Source organism: Marmota marmota, unplaced genomic scaffold, assembly GCF_001458135.2.
Source record: "Marmota marmota marmota unplaced genomic scaffold, marMar, whole genome shotgun sequence".
Lineage (NCBI taxonomy): Eukaryota > Metazoa > Chordata > Mammalia > Rodentia > Sciuridae > Marmota > Marmota marmota.
In genome coordinates this window covers 4206341-4223945 of record NW_025999944.1, presented here as the reverse complement: position 1 = coordinate 4223945, position 17605 = coordinate 4206341, and the positions used below count along the sequence as shown (strand labels likewise).

Below are 17605 nucleotides of genomic sequence, written 5' to 3'. Positions count from 1 at the left end.
CTCACCACCTCCCCCTGAAAAAGAAATTAGGACAAAATTTAGAATATGTAGTTATTCATTGAAAAATAATAAATATATTACTCATTTGAACATAAGTAACTTTTTTGAGTAAAAAAAAGCTTTATCATAACAAAAATTAGTAAGAAATAGTGACAATTGTCTTATATTTCACAAATTTAATATCTGGCTTATTAGAGAATAGGTGGATTCTCACCTGATTTTACATCCAGTCTGCTATAATATTACACATCAGGTAGAATTTTCTGCTATAATTTTATGAGATAATGGAAATAGCAAATAAATCCTAATAATATTGTGAAAGAAAACTTAACCTTGAAGACCCTATGAAGTAGTCCTTCAGAACTACTCTTCATACTTGGAGAACTGCTGGGAGCGAATTATTTAATGATGAAAGAACTTTGAAAGAACCGCAAGCTAGGATTCTGACTTTGAAGATCATTTTGCTTTTATTAAAAAAAAAAAAAGAATAAAACAAGAGAATGTGACATTATTTGCTTTATGTAATATTTTCTTTGCAGATTTAGCATTGTAAAGGAATTCATCACCACTGGTGAAGTCTGGAACAATTTGTAAGAGCCCTTGATTTTATTTAGTCACTTTCTATCACATGAAATTTGCTTGTTTAGGATTATGATATACTTTTGGATTAACTGTTTTTGTATAGTCATCTTGCTGTAATTTGATTTTCTAATTTCATGTAAAGACTAATTCATTTGATAAGAAGAGGGGTAAAGCTAATAGCTCAGTTCTTTCTCTCCTAGCCCTTCACCTCAAGAAGATGGGCAGATCATGTTTGATGTGGAGATGCATACCAGCAGGGACCATAGCTCTCAGGTGTGTGTGTTTATTATTCTCATTTATAGTAAAGTAAGCAGTTAGGAATGATGAAGGTTCTCTAAGTCTTTTGCTGAAGTATATTGAGAAAGAAGACTATTCAGAAATCTTAACAATAGTTTGAAGCTGTTTTAAGTTACTCAATTTCCAGTTTTGGAGTTATTTAGGATAATATTTGTTCTTGTTGCACTTCTTTAGAACTAAGAATTTGGGGCCCTTTCACCCTAAAAGTGTTGGAAATTTTTTGTCTATGATGTAACATTCCTAATATTCCAGGCTACTTTTTGACTTTATAAATAGAAAAACTGAGATGTCTTATTTAAGATTGCAATAAATTCAAATGAAGGCTGTGTTAGAATCGGGTGTGAAAACTTTGCCTGTATCTGAAATCAAAGCAGCGACTTCCAAGGTGAATTTGCAGCAAGAGAGAAACATTCTTCTAAATTTTGGCAAGACTCCTTGAATTAAAGAAGATAAATAATTCACTAGAAATTGATATGGTTGGAAGTACAGTATTAAAAGAAAAAAATTAAATCTTACAGAGGTTTGCATCATAAAATATGGTGAGTATATAATTGTTGCTAATGACTTAGAACATTCATGGCCTGCCCTTAATCTTACATAGGTGTCAGATCAACTTTTATCTTTTTTTTTGGTACTGGGGATTGAACCCAGGGGCACTTTAGCACTGAGACACATCCTTAGCTCGTTTTGTTTTTTATTTTGAGATAGGATCTCACTGAGTTGCTGAGGCCGGTCTTGAACTTTTGGTTCTCCTGCCTCAGTCTCTCAAGTTGCTGGGATTATAGGTGTGTCCCACTACACATGACTAGAGTACAGATTCTTGAGCGCAAAAACCATCTTCTTTTTATCCTGTGTTTAGGCACTTGAAAAATATTGAATGAATGTTTACATGAGTTATTTTTTTAAAAACCCTTGTTTTGCAGTGTTCTTACTATGCATGATCCTTGGCCTGTTTGCAATAGAAATAGTTTTCCTGTTACTTGATTCGCCCAGTAATCCATTTCAAAAAGCTACACAGTTTCTCCATATTTGGGCTGTGCTCTATTTTTGCCATTCTCTGAAACCTAGAAATTCTGCAGATTGAATACCATATATTTTATGATGCACCATATTCTGTAGAGAAGTTTATAGCAAATGGCAAAGCTTTTGTGTAATGAGGTGATCTGATGAGAGTTGTTGATTCTCTGGCTAATGTATGTCAGTTTGGCCCCATACAGTAAACTGTAACTAATGTTTACAAAAGTACATGTCCCCATTGCAGGAAGTATGGCAAAGATCAGAGAGAGAGAGAGAGAGAGAGGGAGGGAGGGAGGGAGGGGAAATTAAATCTGTGTTATAGCCTTTCCTGAAGAAGTAGTCTTCAGTCAGTATCAGCTTCTATATACAGACTGAAGATCTAGATTGGTGTTTTCCAAAATGTGTCTGAGGAATATTTGCTCAATGGGAAGCTCCATAAAACAGTTCTGAAGTCAGATTAGTGGAAAATAGTACAGCCCGGCTCCTTAGCAGTAGTCACCCTAGGTAGTAGCTCTGAAAATTCCTGCATTAAAGAAATCCAGTTTCACTAAACCGAATGTTTCTCTAGCTTATTTGACCTTACACCTTCCCCTCCTCATACATACTTCCCCCCTTACTATCTTAATAATCCCATGGAATACTTCGATCAGTACTTTCCTGGGTTATGGAATGACAGCTATACCATTGGGCTTATCTGATCATTGAGTTGACATGGAATTCTAGAGCTGAATACATCCACTTTAGAATTTCAGAGGAATTTGTGAAGTTCAGGAGTTCACTGTGTCAGATTCTAGTAGGATTACCAGTGGATCCCTAATCAGAAACAAGTACCTAAAAGAGCATTGACTCTCCTCAGGCAAAGGAAAAGCCACATTGACAGATCAACCCGTTGAAACAAGGGTAAGTTTTGGCAGAAGCAGTCCCTAACTCTTGTAAGAAAAACATTGCTGAGTAAGACTTTTAATAAGGTAGATATGAATAGGGATCATTTATTTAAACTTTGAAAAAGCCTTTTGCATTGTTTTTCTTTTTAAATTGAAGAAACAATTTAAAATTAATTACTTTGGGATTTGGAAAAATTACTTTTTTTCATGAATGAGAAGGAAGTTTAGGGTTAAGAAACACTTAAAAACAGTAAACAAAGGACTGTTAGGTATGCTTCATCACATGGGATATTCTCATGTGTGTCTGTCTATGAAGGATAGATGACATTTTCAAGCTTCTCTAGGAGGAGCAAGGAGAGGAGGCACTAACATTTACCAGGAGTGTGTGTGCTAGGTTGCTAAATTTATTTTTAAAAATACTTCTCACTTTTAATGTTCTCAGTCTAGTGAAAGAGGTGATATCATCCCCTTGGACAAATGGGGAAAATGAAGCTTGGCCCCAATTAAGTTACTTATTTAAGACAACAAAGCAAGGGTCTTTCTGGGACTGGGGTTGTGGCTCAGTGGTAGAGCGCTCATGTAGCTCGTGCAAGGCCCTCGGTTCGATCCTCAGTACCACATAAAAATAAATAAATAAAGATATTGAGTCCAACTACAACTAAAACATATTTTTTTTTTTTTAAAAGGAAAGAAAACGGGTCTTTCTAAGCTGTGCATGATCCCTGTTCTTTCTACTGAAATTAGCCACTGAATGGAATTGGTCACAGGAGAGCTCATAGGGCTTGCGAATGAACTAACAGGTCTGATGAGTTATGAGTATGGGGACTGCTAAGGTAATACATTTAGGGAAAAGCTAGTTAAAACTACTTTTAGGATAGTAGTACTCAAGTCTCCATTTTCAACCATTTTGTATCAGGAAATGGACCACAGGTGATCTCAAGACATTTTTGCGTTGTATTTCAGGATCAAAGAGTGTTGGGTGTCATTGGAAGATGATTCAAACTGGAAATAACCTTCTCTGTCTTGTAAAACTGGTCTGTTCATGGATCACAGTATATAGTTTAATATTCACTTTAGAGACCTAAGAGAACAGGATTGGCCAGAGAAGGAAAATCTAACTGTGAAGATAAGGGGCTCCCACACAAGAACAGTCTGAAACGCCCGACTCTTCTTTGAATAGATGTAAGTGCAGAGAGAAGATCATTGATTCATTTAAAAGCATGAATCTCATATAATTAGATCAAGTGCACTTTTACCATTTTTTGGCCATTCCAAGAAGTGGAAGACAATTTAAAACCTGAAAATTAAATTTAAGATAAATGAAAGGAAGCTCAGAGCGGTGCTAAATGAGGGGAGCTTACCATTCTTTATGTAAACATTAGAATAAGAAATTTCTTTAGCTTTTTAAAATGCTATTCCAGAGAAAACTTTGCTTTACTCAGCTGAGAGAAAAATCCCACCATGTTAGGGAGGGAAAAAAGCATAAGCTCTTACTGCATGTTCCCTCTGTTGGAAAGTGCAAAATACTGACTTATTCAAAATTCAGAGCTAAATCTGTGAGCAGTTTTAGAGAGATAGGAGGCCACAGGAGGCAACTTCAGAAGCTATCTGCAGTATGTTGAGGAGTCAGATGTTGTGTGCACACAAGCTAGTCTGTATGCAAATTGTAACAATTTATTGTTTTTGGTTTAGGATGATTTCAGTGCCACTCCAAAGAGCCAATTCATGATTCTGAGTAATCTCCAATACCCAATGGAAAAAGCTCAATTCTAAATGCTACATTGTGTGTCATTCATTGGGATTTGCCAAGTTCAGCAGAACTAGATAAGAGTGGTATTGACGAGTAGCAAGAATCCACAGGGGTTTGCTCTGGTTTTGTTGGGAAAAAGGATTGTACAGAGATCCAGTCTCAAGCTCTCTTCCTTGGGCATCCATAAACTAGACCTGTCAGAGCTGAAGGCTGTGAACATGCCAGGCTCTGCCTTGCAACTGTCTCCTGAACAGAATGAAAGCTGTGGTCAGAGAGACAATCCTACGCAAACAAAATGAGAACACTTTGTAGCTTTGAGACCTTTTGGCTTGGGGTCATAGTGTTGCATTCCTTAAAACTGAAGAAATAGTACTGAGGAATTTCTTAGTCCTGTGGGTTCTGTTAAAGGGAAACTTTTGGAAACTTTAATTGTTCTTGGCGCATATCTTGGCCTGAAACTTCAGGCTGTCATTAGCAATAAAAATTTCTTTTTCATTTATTTGAGAGAGTAAGTGTTAAATTCTTGACTCAGTTTAAAACAGATTATTCCAAAAAACTTTTTGCTAACATGGTGTCAAAACCTTGGGAAATATTTGGATAGTGATTTATCTAAAAATTGTTATCTACTTCCAGAGAGTAAAACCTGTTGCTTAAGAGCAGGTATGTTAAAGTTTGCCTGGATTGCATGCTTGCCCTGTCACTTCTTAACCGTGGAAGTTTAGGCAGGGTACAAAATGCTGTGTCTCAGTTTCCCCATCTAGAAAGTAGGTTTTAACAGTCTTATATTTTATAGGGTTGATGCAAGTGAAAATTGATGAATATAAAGCCTCTAGAACGGTGGTCGTCTAAGTGCTAAGACCATTATTTATTTCCTTATCGTATTTCCCATTTGATTTGCTTTTCAGCACTTGTATTTTTGTTATATCTTTTTTGATATGTTTGCGTTTATTTATTTTTTTCTATGAAAATCTAAATACATACAAAAATAAGGAAAATAATGTAATGGATGTTCATCTGCACTGGATTGAATAATTATCTAGATTTTCCAAACTTTAATTATCATTGTATCCTCAAATAGTTTTGAAGTTCATAGTTTATACTTCACTGTACCAACAGTCAATCTCACTGAGTTTATTTTAGGATAGAAAATACTCCTAGGTCATTTTGTCAGCTTTTTAGAAAAATAGCCTTTTTCTAATATGAAAATGGGGCAGAACCTTCTGAGTATAGTTCTTAATTTTCTGTCCACAGATTTGTTTTTGTATTAGAAGGAATTGTACTTTTTTTTTTTTTTTTTTTTAATTCTTTGTTGAAAGTTGAATTCTTCTTTATAGTCAGAAGAGGAAGTGGTAGAAGGAGAGAAGGAAGTTGAGGCTTTGAAGAAAAGTGCAGACTGGGTGTCCGACTGGTCCAGTAGACCTGAAAATGTTCCACCCAAGTAAGTTCTTTGCGTCTCCCTGTGGGTTCTGCAGGGGGCCTGGAGACCCCTGAGGTATGTCCAGCAAATGCATCTCTGACTCCATCTCTGGATTCCTCTCTCAGGGAGTTCCACTTCAGACACCCCAAGCGCGCTGTGTCTCTAAGCATGAGGAAAAGTGGAGCCATGAAGAAAGGTGGTATTTTTTCTGCAGAATTTCTGAAGGTGTTCATTCCATCTCTCTTCCTTTCTCATGTTTTGGCTTTGGGGCTAGGGTAAGTAAACCATTAAACTCTTAAAGTTTTTTCCATTCATTTCATCCTCATACTTTTTGTTGAGATGTAAGAAATGCATGGGAAAACAGTTTGTATTGCTTTTCTTTTTTTTCTTTTTTTTTTTTTTAATTTTTAAAATATTGTAGTTGTAGATGGACACAATACCTTTATTTTGTTTATTTTTATGTCGTGCTCACATGTGCCAGGCAAGTGCTCTACCACTGAGTCACAGCCCCAGCCCCATATTGATTTGCTTTTAATGTTTTAGTTCTAATAAAGTAAATTTTAGTTTAAATAAAGTAAACTTAACAATGATTAAACTGGCATATACCTATAATCCCAGCAGCTCGGGAGGCTGAGGCAGGAAGATCTTAGTTTCAAGGCCTTGACAGCTTAGCAAGACCCTGTCTCAAAATAAAAAGATAAAAATGATTGGGGATGTGGCTTAATGGTAAAGTACCCCTTGGTTTGATCCCCAGTACCAAAAAAAATGGGTAAGTTAAATTTGATACATGATTTGATTGGTCTACCTGTAGGCCAGTTGGGGTTGTTTTTGTTTTTTAGTTGTAGATGAACACAATACCTTTATTTTTTCATTTTTATGTGGTGTTTAAGATTGAACGTGTGTTTCACATGTGTTAGGCAAGTGCTCTACCACTGAGCCACAACCCCAACCCAAGGCAGTTTTAATAATAGGTTTTTCCCTTTATTTGGAAATAAGATATTCATCTTTTTTTTAAATTTTAATATATTTTTTTATTTTTTATTTTTCGTTGGACACAACATCTTTATTTTATTTTTATTTGGTACTGAGGATCGAACCCAGTGCCCTGCGCATGCCAGGCCAGCATGCTACCGCTTGAGCCACATCCTCAGCCCAAGATATTCATCTTAATCCACTAAGTGAAATTTTAATTTTAGACTTTGTTTTTGTTTTGCTATTGAGAATCGAACCCATGGGCAGTTTACTACTGAGCTACATCTCCAGCCATTCTTTTGTGGCGGGGGGCACATACCAGGGATTAACTCAGGGGCAGTCAACTCTGAGCCATATCCCTAGCCCTGTTTCATATTTTAATTTAGAGAAAGGGTCTCACTGAGTTGCTTAGCACCTTGCTTTTGCTGGGGCTGGCTTCTGGGTCACTAGGATTATAGGCATGTGCCACCACACCTGGCTTGTTTTGTTTTGTTTTTATTTTTTAAAGACGTGTTATGCTCTTTAAGCATGCCCAGTGGGTCATTTTTCATGTATAATCCTCAAAAGATGGATAATCCCTTACCTTCCCCATAAGGAGCTCAGCATCACAGAGGCAGATCCCAGTAACATTCCATACCCTTTGTCTCTCCTGATGCTTGGTCTGCCTGAGTGAGGCAGTAAGGGTGATCAAAAGCATCAGAAAGAGAGGTGCTTATGGAGGAAGGGAGGGTATGGACCCTGAGGCAGGGGTTAGATTTTAGTAAGTTATAAGGGCTCAGTAGTTCATTTGCCCTAAAGAGGTGGTTTTTTGACCTTGCAGTATTTCTTGCTTTTGTAAATCTTCAGACTTTTCTTGCCTCAAGTGTAGCTGTTGACATAGATTGTCAAAATGAATATTAAGAAAAGGGCTTAAAAACATTAAGTTGCTTTTATTGCATTGGGGGTAGAGGTAGTTGTTTATTTTTCTTAATTTCCCTTTGCTTGTGTTATTAAGAGGTCAAGTACTTAAGTACTTGCTTGGAATGGAAAAAGTCACATTGGGACCCTAATCCTTTATAGAGTTGTAGTAAGTAAGTAAGAGCCTTTTTTTTTTTTTTGACTTGGTATTTTTATTTATTTCTAATCAGTAAGAGCCATCTTAAAGGCACTGGTAGCTCTAATTTTTTGCCTAAACCTAGCACCCAAGTAATTTCATATATATATATATATATATATTTTTTTTTTTTTTTTTTTTTTTTTTTNTTTTTTTTTTTTTTTTTTTTTTTTTTTTTACCTGAAGTAGCAATAGAACTTTTTGTCCACCAGAAAGAAACATCTCAAAGGAGAAGAGGACCTCTTCTCTTTGGCTGTTCAGTCCTGAGTTAATGAATAGACAGAATCAGATAAAACCAGATCTGCAGGGCTAGTGACTGGTTTGCCTGCCTGTAATTCCAGGTACCAAGGAGGCTAAGGCAAGGGGATCCAAAGTTCCAGGCCAGCCTCAGTTACTTAGTGAGATCCAGTCTCAAAATAAAAAATTAAAAGGACTGGGGATATAGCTGAGGAGTAGAGTGCTCCTGGGATCTATCCCCAGCACACCCCCAAAATTCAAATAAATAAAATTTTTAAAAAAGTCAGTGGACTGAGGATGTGGCTCAGTGGGAGAGCACTAATATGGCACATGTGAGGCCCTGAGTTCCATCCCCAGCACCACAGAAATATATAATAAATAAAAGAAAGTGGTAGCTCCAGGGAGTCAGAATTGAGAACTGTGTGTGTATACTGTTGGAGCCTTTTTCAGGAACTGGAAAGCTTATAGTTCTTCAGTAGGAATCAACCTGTGGACAAGCTGGTATAGAGATGTAGAAACAAGTGAGACATGATCGCTCTGCTTCCTTTCAGCATCTATATTGGAAAACGACTGAGCACACCTTCTGCCAGCACCTACTGAGGGAAGGAAAAGCCCCTGGAGATGCGTGTGGCCTATGAAGTGGTGTATTGTCACAGTAGTTTATTTGAACTTGAGACCATTGTAAGCATGACCAACCTTTCCCCCTATTTTTACATATCCAGTCCAGTAACTCTCAATTCCAGTATTTTATTCAAACTCGGTTGAGGCATTTTACTAACTTTATTCCCTTTTTGGCCTGTAAGACACTTTAGAATTTCCTAACAGAATTTACTGTTGTTTAGAAATTTGCAAGGGCTTTTTTTCCGCAAATGCCACCAGCAGATTATAATTTTGTCAACAATGCTGTTGTCTCCTGTTAGTACCACCAGAATTAGACCTGCATCACTCACGGTAGGAATTTTACTCTGGCAGTGTAACTACTGTCTCTCTTGAGATGAGATCAGGTTAGCAAATGATATAAAATGCTTTGTTTAGTTTTAGTTTTGTTTTCCAAGACAGTCAAGCTTCCCAAAGCTTGAATTTATAGTTATTAAAAAGAAAGCAAAAACAAAACAAAACAAATAAAAAAAAAAAAAACCAAAAACAATGACAATAAAAAGCAAGACACAAGAAAAAATATCCTGGGCAATAAAAAATTGTTTTAAACCAGCTTTGGAGCCACTTTTTTTCTAAGCCTCCTAATAGCGTCTTTTAGTTTTTAGGAGGCGGGCTGTGTAAATGATAGGTAGGAAATAGAGTAAGAACTAAGATACATCAGCAGATTTTATTACTAGTATGCTGTAATGCTGTCTTTTCTATGATGTGGAATCTTTATTTCTGATAAGGAAGTCTCAGGCCTAGTCATGCAAAATTGCGTTTGAGTTTTTTGTGTATTTGAAATTTCCGTGTAGTAGCTGCATGTGAGTTTTTCATGACTTTACTTTTTTTTTTCTTCATTTTTTTTCCTCTAAGAAGAGACTTGAGTGAGTCCATTTTTGGTGTTAACATAGGCTTCTTGTTTTAGGAAGCTTCACTTATACTCTGAAGCCTTTAAACTCTGAAGAAAATTGCTTCAGAGTTATTCCAAGCACTTGTGCAACTTTGAAAAGCAGACTTGGGTTGTGGGAACAGTTGGCAAAGTTCTGGAAAGATGCCATTTGTTTCCTTCTGGTCCCTCCCTTGCTGGTGTTTACTATGCGTCTTCCCAAGGTGGCCCCTGGGATTCCATGGGCGTTGGTGATTTTCTCATGTAGTAGTCTTTTCAATTATGTTAAACTCTTGACGTTTCAGAACACTCAGCAGATCCCTTCAACAACGTGCTTTTTCGTTTGTTTCTAAAATGTGAAGCTTTTAGGACCAAATTGTTAGAAAGCATCAGGATTGCCAGTTATTTCAAGTAGATTTTATTGGATTTCAGAACATACAGCATGACTCTGAAGGATACTACTGTATGTTTTATATATAAAAACTATTACTGTTTATGATGTAGACATTGCTATTGAATATTTAGAGAACCAATTGTTAAAATTGTTAAAATTTAAAGCTAGCAATCTATAAAGTGCATCAGGTTGACTTGAATAAAAACACTATGACAACCAGGTTTTCCAGTTTGCAGAAACTAATTCTTCTTTCTTGAATCAAGGTTGGTAAAAATGATATATTACAGAGGAAAGTAACACAGGTTCAACAAAAAATTATTTTCTGCTTTTTTTTGAGAACATAACTGGCTATCTTTAAGAAAGGTGATATATCCAAAATAGTTTCCTGAATTATTTTCTTTTTTCTTTCTAGCATTTGATATCTAAATAATTTTGGACATATTTTTTTAATTATAACTTGTTTCTGTCTTACTGGTAGCACTTGATTTGCCTTCTAACATATTTATTTCAAGTCTTTGTGTTTCAGTTTCTTTGGGAAGAAAGTATATCTGATGGTCCACTGTTTTGTTGTTGTTGTTTGATTGTTTGTTTGTTTGTTTTTGAAAAGCCTGAATAAAATTGGAAAGGCTGATAAAGAGAACTAAACTGCTATAACAATACAATTTGTATTATAATTGGTAGCATGGGAGAGAAGAAGAAAATTGTACTTTAAGAGCAACTTTTTATAGGCAATACATTGCCCTCTTTCTAAATTCAGTAGCAGTTTATCAGTAGTGCCATTGGATTTTGGGTATATTTGTGATTTTTTTTTTCCAGCATTGAAAATAAGTTCAGTGTTGCCCTTTTTGAAGTTATGGAAAATGATGAATACTTTATCACAGTAGAACTCACCACTCGAGGAGCTCATGCAGTATTTATCTATAGCCCTTAACATGTGGGATGAATGTTTATGTTCCTCCTAGACTTTTGTTGAATGAAAACACACTGTCTGATTGGGAAGGAGAATTCAACGATTAACAGTTGAAATTCTGAGATTAATGTTTAAAAAGCTTTACACCTGTTTACAAATTGGGGCTGAAAAGGCAGGTTTCATTTTCTTATGTTTGATGAAAACTGGCTTAAAATATTTGTAAATAACATCAAGAGCAAAACTGCACAACCTTGCACATTGAAAAGTGTAGCAAGTTACCTTGATTGCAGTAAAATTATTTACTAGACTAAAAAAAAAAAAAAAGAAAAGAAAATTGAAGACTTAGCCAGCTAGATGAATTTATAAAAAAAAAAAACAGTTATTGATATTATTGGACTTAACTGAGCCAAAGTGAATATGCATTCTTCATCTATTTAGTTAGCATTTTGTATCATTAAATACAGTTTACAATACATGTATAACTTGTAGCTATAAACATTTTGTGCCATTAAAGCTCTCACAAAACTTTTTCTGTCAGTATATTATTTTGTACTGTGTATATTGCCTGGGAGTTCAGAGGTCACAAGGCCTCCTCTGTCTACGCAAAACTTGCCATGGTGCCTGGCTGTTCTGGGAGAGTCAGGTGGCGCTGCTGCCCTCCAGGCTTCCTCTTCTCAGAGCAGTGGTCCCTACATAGTGCTCATGGAGCACTGCAGCTGCTGTGTGTGAAGCCTGGTGGGTCTGGAGCCTTCAGAGCATTCCACCAGCCGAGGGGATGTTGTCCACAGAGGAGACGGTAGAGCGAAAGCCAGGAGACCAGCCAGTGTTCAACAAGTCAAATGCTCAGAAGGACATCGGATGTACCCAAGAAGAAGCTGGAGGGCAGCTCAATGGGGTGTGCACTCTGAGTGCACAAGGCCCTGAGTTCCGTCTTCAGCATCAGAAACACCCTGTACAGTGGGCTGTCTGCATCCATGGTTCCACATTTATGGATTCAGTTAACAGTGATTTGAAAATACTTGGGGGGAAAATTGTGTCTACTGAATATGTGCAGAACTTTTTGGGGGGTGGTGGTTTTTCTTTAAACAATACGGTATAACAGCTACTTACACAGCACTTGTATCAGATGTCATAGGTAATCTAGGAAAGATTTAAAGCATACAGGAGGATTGCACAGATTATGTGCAAATTCTTTGCCATTTTTCACAAAGGACTTGATCATTTGCAGATTTGGGTAGCCCCTGGGGTCCTGGACCCATTCCATCAAGGAGAAGAGGGTCAGCTGTACTTGGCTCCGCCTACTTTTCCTGCCTTCCTGGCTTCCTTCAGGCTACCATCTCTCAGAGCTTAGTATGTTTCTCTCAGCATTCATGATAATTGCTCTAAAATATAAATCTGATACTATCTTGTGTCCCCTGAAATCCTCGAATGGTTGGTCCCCATTGTCTTGGAGATAGTTGTAGTCCCCTCAAATGGCTTAGGTTGGCTTCTCTGGGGCCTTGTCTGCCAGTGGCCCTCCTTTACTCCCATCTTCACTCTTCTAACCGTTGGCCCTTTGAAAGTGTCCTTCCCTCGCCCACCCTTATCCTCACCTGCATGTCTCAGGATCAGCATAGGTCACACCCCCCTGGTAGCTAGGGTAGGTGCTGCCTCTGTAATCTGGCACAGCTGGTGTTTGTCCCCACTGCCCCACCAGTTACCTAGTAAAGTTGTTCTGTTTACTTGTCCAGCTCCTTCACAGCCCTTGTAGGTGAGTGCCCGGTCTTTATTTCTCACTGAGTCTCAGAATTGACATAGTGCTAACTATTTCATGCATGTTAAATGTATTTATTCAAAACAAAGTTCAGTAATTTTCAACACCCCAAAACTAGTTTCAAGCTAGTACTATTGGATTTAGCTGAAGTGAGTGGCAAGTTGTTTTGAGATAACCTAGGAATTCTAAAGCAAGTTGCATAGAATAGCACAAGGTGTTTGAATTTTTTCATTTTTGAGAAAAAAAAGATAATTAGAATCATAATAGACTAGAGCTCATAGAAACCTTGAAGTGACATGCATTGAACTGATGGATTAAAATTCTGCGTGAACCCGAGATGTCTTCCTTTCCTAGAGACATGCTTTATTTACAAATAGTGGTCTTATCGTCTGTTGAGGTTTTTGTTTGTTTTTCTAGTTGTAAATTTATTTATTTTTATGTGGTGCTGAGGATCGAACCCAGTGCCTCACACATGCTCTACCTCTGAGCCGCAACTCCAGCCCCTCAGTTAAGGGTTTTTTTGGGGGGTGGGGAGCGTACCAGGGATTGAACTTGGGCACTTGTCCCCTGAGCCACATCCCCAGCCCTATTTTGTATTTTATTTAGAGACAGGGTCTCACTGAGTTGTTTAGTGCCTTGCTTTTGCTGAGGCTGGATTTGAACTCGAAATCCTCCTGCCTCAGCCTCCCGAGCTGCTGGGATTAACAGGTGTGTGCCACCAAGCCCTTCCCTTCTATTGAGTTTTGACTGACTACTGTTGAGTTTTGACTGATGTTGGTGTGTGGTCACACAATGGGATGCTACTTTCACACTCCAGCCCCTCTTTCTAGAGCAAGCATCTGAAAGTGTCTTTATTTTTATTTAACAATTTTTTTTTAAAGAGAGAATTTTTTAATATTTATTTTTTTAGTTTTCGGCAGACACAGCATGTTTCTTTGTATGTGGTGCTGAGGATTGAACCCGGGCCGCATGCATGCCAGGTGAGCACGCTACTGCTTGAGCCATATCCCCAGCCCCTATTTTTATATAACATTTCTGAAGTAGTGATTTATATCCATAAAATCACAGCTTCTAATCAAAACATTACTACAATAATTTATCTTCTTAGAAAATGCTTGTCAGCAGTTCCATGGGAGACCTGGGATTAGCACTAGGCAGTGTTGTCACTGGGGTTTATTTTATTCTGTGCAAATGGCAACGCTAATAATCCTGGTGTGAAGACAGATTTTGAGCTTCATGATACCCATTTGGGCATCACTAGGTTCAGCATTAGGAATAAATTTGAAAAAGAAAAAAATCTGTAAGCATTTCAACTGTCTGAAAGTTAATTTTCATAGCATCTGTGCTTTTTATAAATAAAGTGCTATAAAGTTCCTGCCAAAGAATCTGTACTTTGGGTGGGGTGTAAGTGTGAGAATAGCATGAAAAAACTGCTGCCGGTTTCTTAAACATTGCTGTGTTAGCCCTACAGGTTAATAAAGCACAGATTTGAGTGAGAAGAAGAGGGCCAAAATTAATGATGGAAACAATGAAGGAGCACATACCATGAGCCTGACTCTGGACTTTGAGCTCTGATTATCATAGCAGCCATTTGAGGCAGTTACTATTTGGGTTTTACAGAAGAGAAATGTCATCTTCCGTAGTGAACCAGCTCTGCCCTGTGTGCTTTCTTCCACTGGGGCTTCAGCCTGTGGCCAGTAGCCCTAACTCAGTGCACAGCTGTCCCTCACAGAAGGCACTCTCCCTGTTTGCTAGTCAACTTTATTTTTGGATATGCCCTCCCCTCATTGGAAAAGAAGTCATGTATTACTGTGCAGTGAGCACAACTTGAAAGGAATTTCCAATATCAACTGATAATGGTGTTTTCCACTGGTTTTACTTTTGTGAATTTTTTTTTTTTGCCATTTACATGTAAATGGATGTGAGTTTTGGGAATTAATTATATGTAAGGGTAAGGAATCTAGTCCACGCAAGCATCCACGACTCCTGTGTTGGATACATTCTGTTAACCAGCACCTGTTTGTCGTGTCCACACTGGCTCCATGTCAGGGACTCTGCCAGGACACCAGATCCATCTTCTCTATTGGACAACTCTGGGAGATTCTGGTATAGTCCACCAGTATGCACAGTATGGTCTGTCAGAAGGTCACAAGCTGCCAGGGGCACCGAGGGCTGGGGTGGCACTCAGCAGCACGATGGGAACTACTGCCTGCTCATTTCTACCCAAGAACCTCCCCATATGCAGCTGCATCAGCCCCAGGAGCCCACCTTGCACCCCCTGCCACCACTACTGCCCAAAGGAGAGAAATGGATTTCTCAGCCCCTTCCCCCAGTGTCACCAGGTCTTGAGTCAATCCTTTTACTGACACCTGATTGGGGAATTGCTTGTGTTCTACCTGCCAGAGAGGCTGGGAAGGTGAGAGGAGGTACCTTCAACACCAGGATTCATGGAGTGATTGATGCTTCCAGGATAGAACCTGCATGCTTAGCATGTGCAAGGCCGTGGGTTCAACCAGCAACCTGCCTGAAACAAAGGGGGGGGGGAAAGTTCAGATGCTGGGCAGTCAAAAGGAAAGACAAATGTCATCTATGACTGGACAACAGACACGGGAATTTTTCATCTAACAGGAAGTAAATAATTGTACAAGTTGTTAGGACGTGTTAGGAGAGAGAACACTGGGAGAATCTATATACATGAGCGTTCTCAGAGGGAAGAGATTGTGGATAAAACCTAGTTTGTGATGAAGATGGGGATTTGAAAACTACCCAGAAAATAAAATTGAGTAATAGTATATGTCACCAAAAATGTCCAAGGTCACTCCTAGGTTGCTTCTCGATGATGGGCCCATTTCTGAGGGACAGCCAGTTATTGAACAGCCCGGGTGAAGTGTTGAATGGGCCATTGGATACATGTGTCTGGAACTCAGAAGAAGTACAGGTTTGGGGCATAGTCAGCAAACAGGCAGTAGGTGAAGCCATAGCATGGGTGACATGACCTAGGGGGAGAGAAAAAGAAGAAAGAAGGCCCAGGAAGATCTCCAGAGACCTGCAGCACTGAGAGATTTGGACAGAGGAGAAGAGCCAGAGCGTGGGAGAAAACCAGGCCGCACAAACCGAGCCGCGAGTTTCTCACCATCAGTGTCAACGAGGGAGAACGGTGCATTTGTTGGTTTCGTCCACATGGATACCACTGACCTTCACTCAGCCTTTTTGAGGACAGCGGGGGATGGGATCCAGATTAGAGTGCTTTGCCAGTGAGGAGGTACAGAAGGGGAGACCGCCCCTGGAAGATGTGGCCTTGAAGAGAGTGAGAAGTGGGTGGGCCGGGGGCTTGAGGAAGGACTTTTTAAAGACGAAATAGACTTAAAAGCATATTTAAATACAAATGGGAAGACTCTGTATTAGGGTGTTGCAGAGAAGCAGACCAACAAAATGTATAAAGAGGAATTTATTATAAAGATTGTCTTCTGTGACTACAGAGGTTGGCAAGTCCAAAATCTGCAGACCAGGCTGGCAGGTGGGAGACCCAGGGAAGAGCCCAGGGGGCGATTTACCTCCAAAAGCCATCTGCTGGCAGAATTCCTCTTGCTCCCAGTTGTCCTTTGGAGGCCTTCAGCTCATTGAGGGGATGAGGCCCACTCATATAATGAATATCAAAGTCATGCAAAGACACCATCATAGGAACATCCAGAAGATGTTTGACTAAATATTGGCACCAGAGCCCAGCTTAGGTGACACCTGAAATTAGTCATCACAGAGATGCTGAAGATCAAGGAGAGGGATGGAGGGAGAGGGTAGGGTTTTGTTTAGTTTTTGCCAAAGATCTATTGCTTCATGAGGCAGATGGACAGTGCCAGCTGGGGCACTTCTGCACACAGTGACGTGCTCACCGACAACACCATTTAAATGAATAAGCATTGCTCAGAAAGTGATTTTTTAAAGTATATTTGCAACTCTATCCAGCAGTTAGGATCACGCTGGTGTGTGAGTTGGAAATCAAAAGCCCAAAGGGCACCAAGCTGTAGGCAAGGAATTTGAGGCTGAGAGAGAGGTCAGGTTCCAACAGGAGGAAGACAGAGGCTGCAGGCACTGGGGCTGACCAAGATTTGGGAAGGGTGATTGCTCCTCCTTTCCCCCAGATAGAAGGAACTCCAGGGCCACTGCTTGCCTGTCCGGAGAGGGGAGTGGATTATCTTCAGACACCCCAAGAAACTGAATTTCACAACACAGTGAAAACTGTGACTTGCAGACACCACATGAAAAACCCACACCTACTGTTTTTCCCCCATTAAAAAAGAAATTAGGTTTTAATGAAGTAAAATTTATCCTTTAGTAGACAGCTCTGCAAGTTTTGACAGATGTATAGTCTTACTACTGCCCCTGACCCAGACAGCCATCTGCTCCCAGGTGCCCCCATCCTCATGTAGAAGTCCAGCTTCATGGGTGGCTGAAGTGGGGGGATTGTTTGAGCTCAGGGGTTCAAGGTCAGCCTGAAAAATACAGCAAGATCCCTAAATGGAGAATTGGACACAAATTTCTATCCATGGCAGTTTTGGATGCTTCTAGTAGCTGCCTGACAGAATTGTTTTTTAAAAAGGAGGAGGAAACAAACCTTGTCATGTGGCATGGGGACGGGGGGGGTGGGGTGGCTAGCAACACTTATTGTTATACCATAATTGCAAGTATTGAATTCTAATTGTAGAACACAACCTTTTAAAAGTAACTCTGTAGACATTTTTCTGTTAAATAGTGTTATCAAGAAACATCTTCAGAC

The 17605-nt window shown here is 39.1% G+C and overlaps 1 protein-coding gene across 4 annotated transcripts in view; it reads left to right on the top strand.

The window, feature by feature from the left end:
- Bnip3l (BCL2 interacting protein 3 like) overlaps positions 1–17605 on the top strand; it is a 38706-nt gene that overhangs the window by 12236 nt on the left and 8865 nt on the right. For 3 of the 4 annotated variants that reach the window (XM_015499460.2, XM_015499461.2, XM_048801556.1), the window contains exons 3-6: positions 783–855; positions 5865–5968; positions 6073–6222; positions 8801–11607. In XM_015499460.2, the coding sequence (XP_015354946.1) occupies positions 783–855; positions 5865–5968; positions 6073–6222; positions 8801–8849 (376 nt within the window). In that variant the 3' untranslated portion in view covers positions 8850–11607. Of the gene's footprint in view, positions 1–782; positions 856–5864; positions 5969–6072; positions 6223–8800; positions 11608–17605 lie in introns of those variants that run through there. The other variant, XM_048801555.1, reaches the window with a different exon arrangement.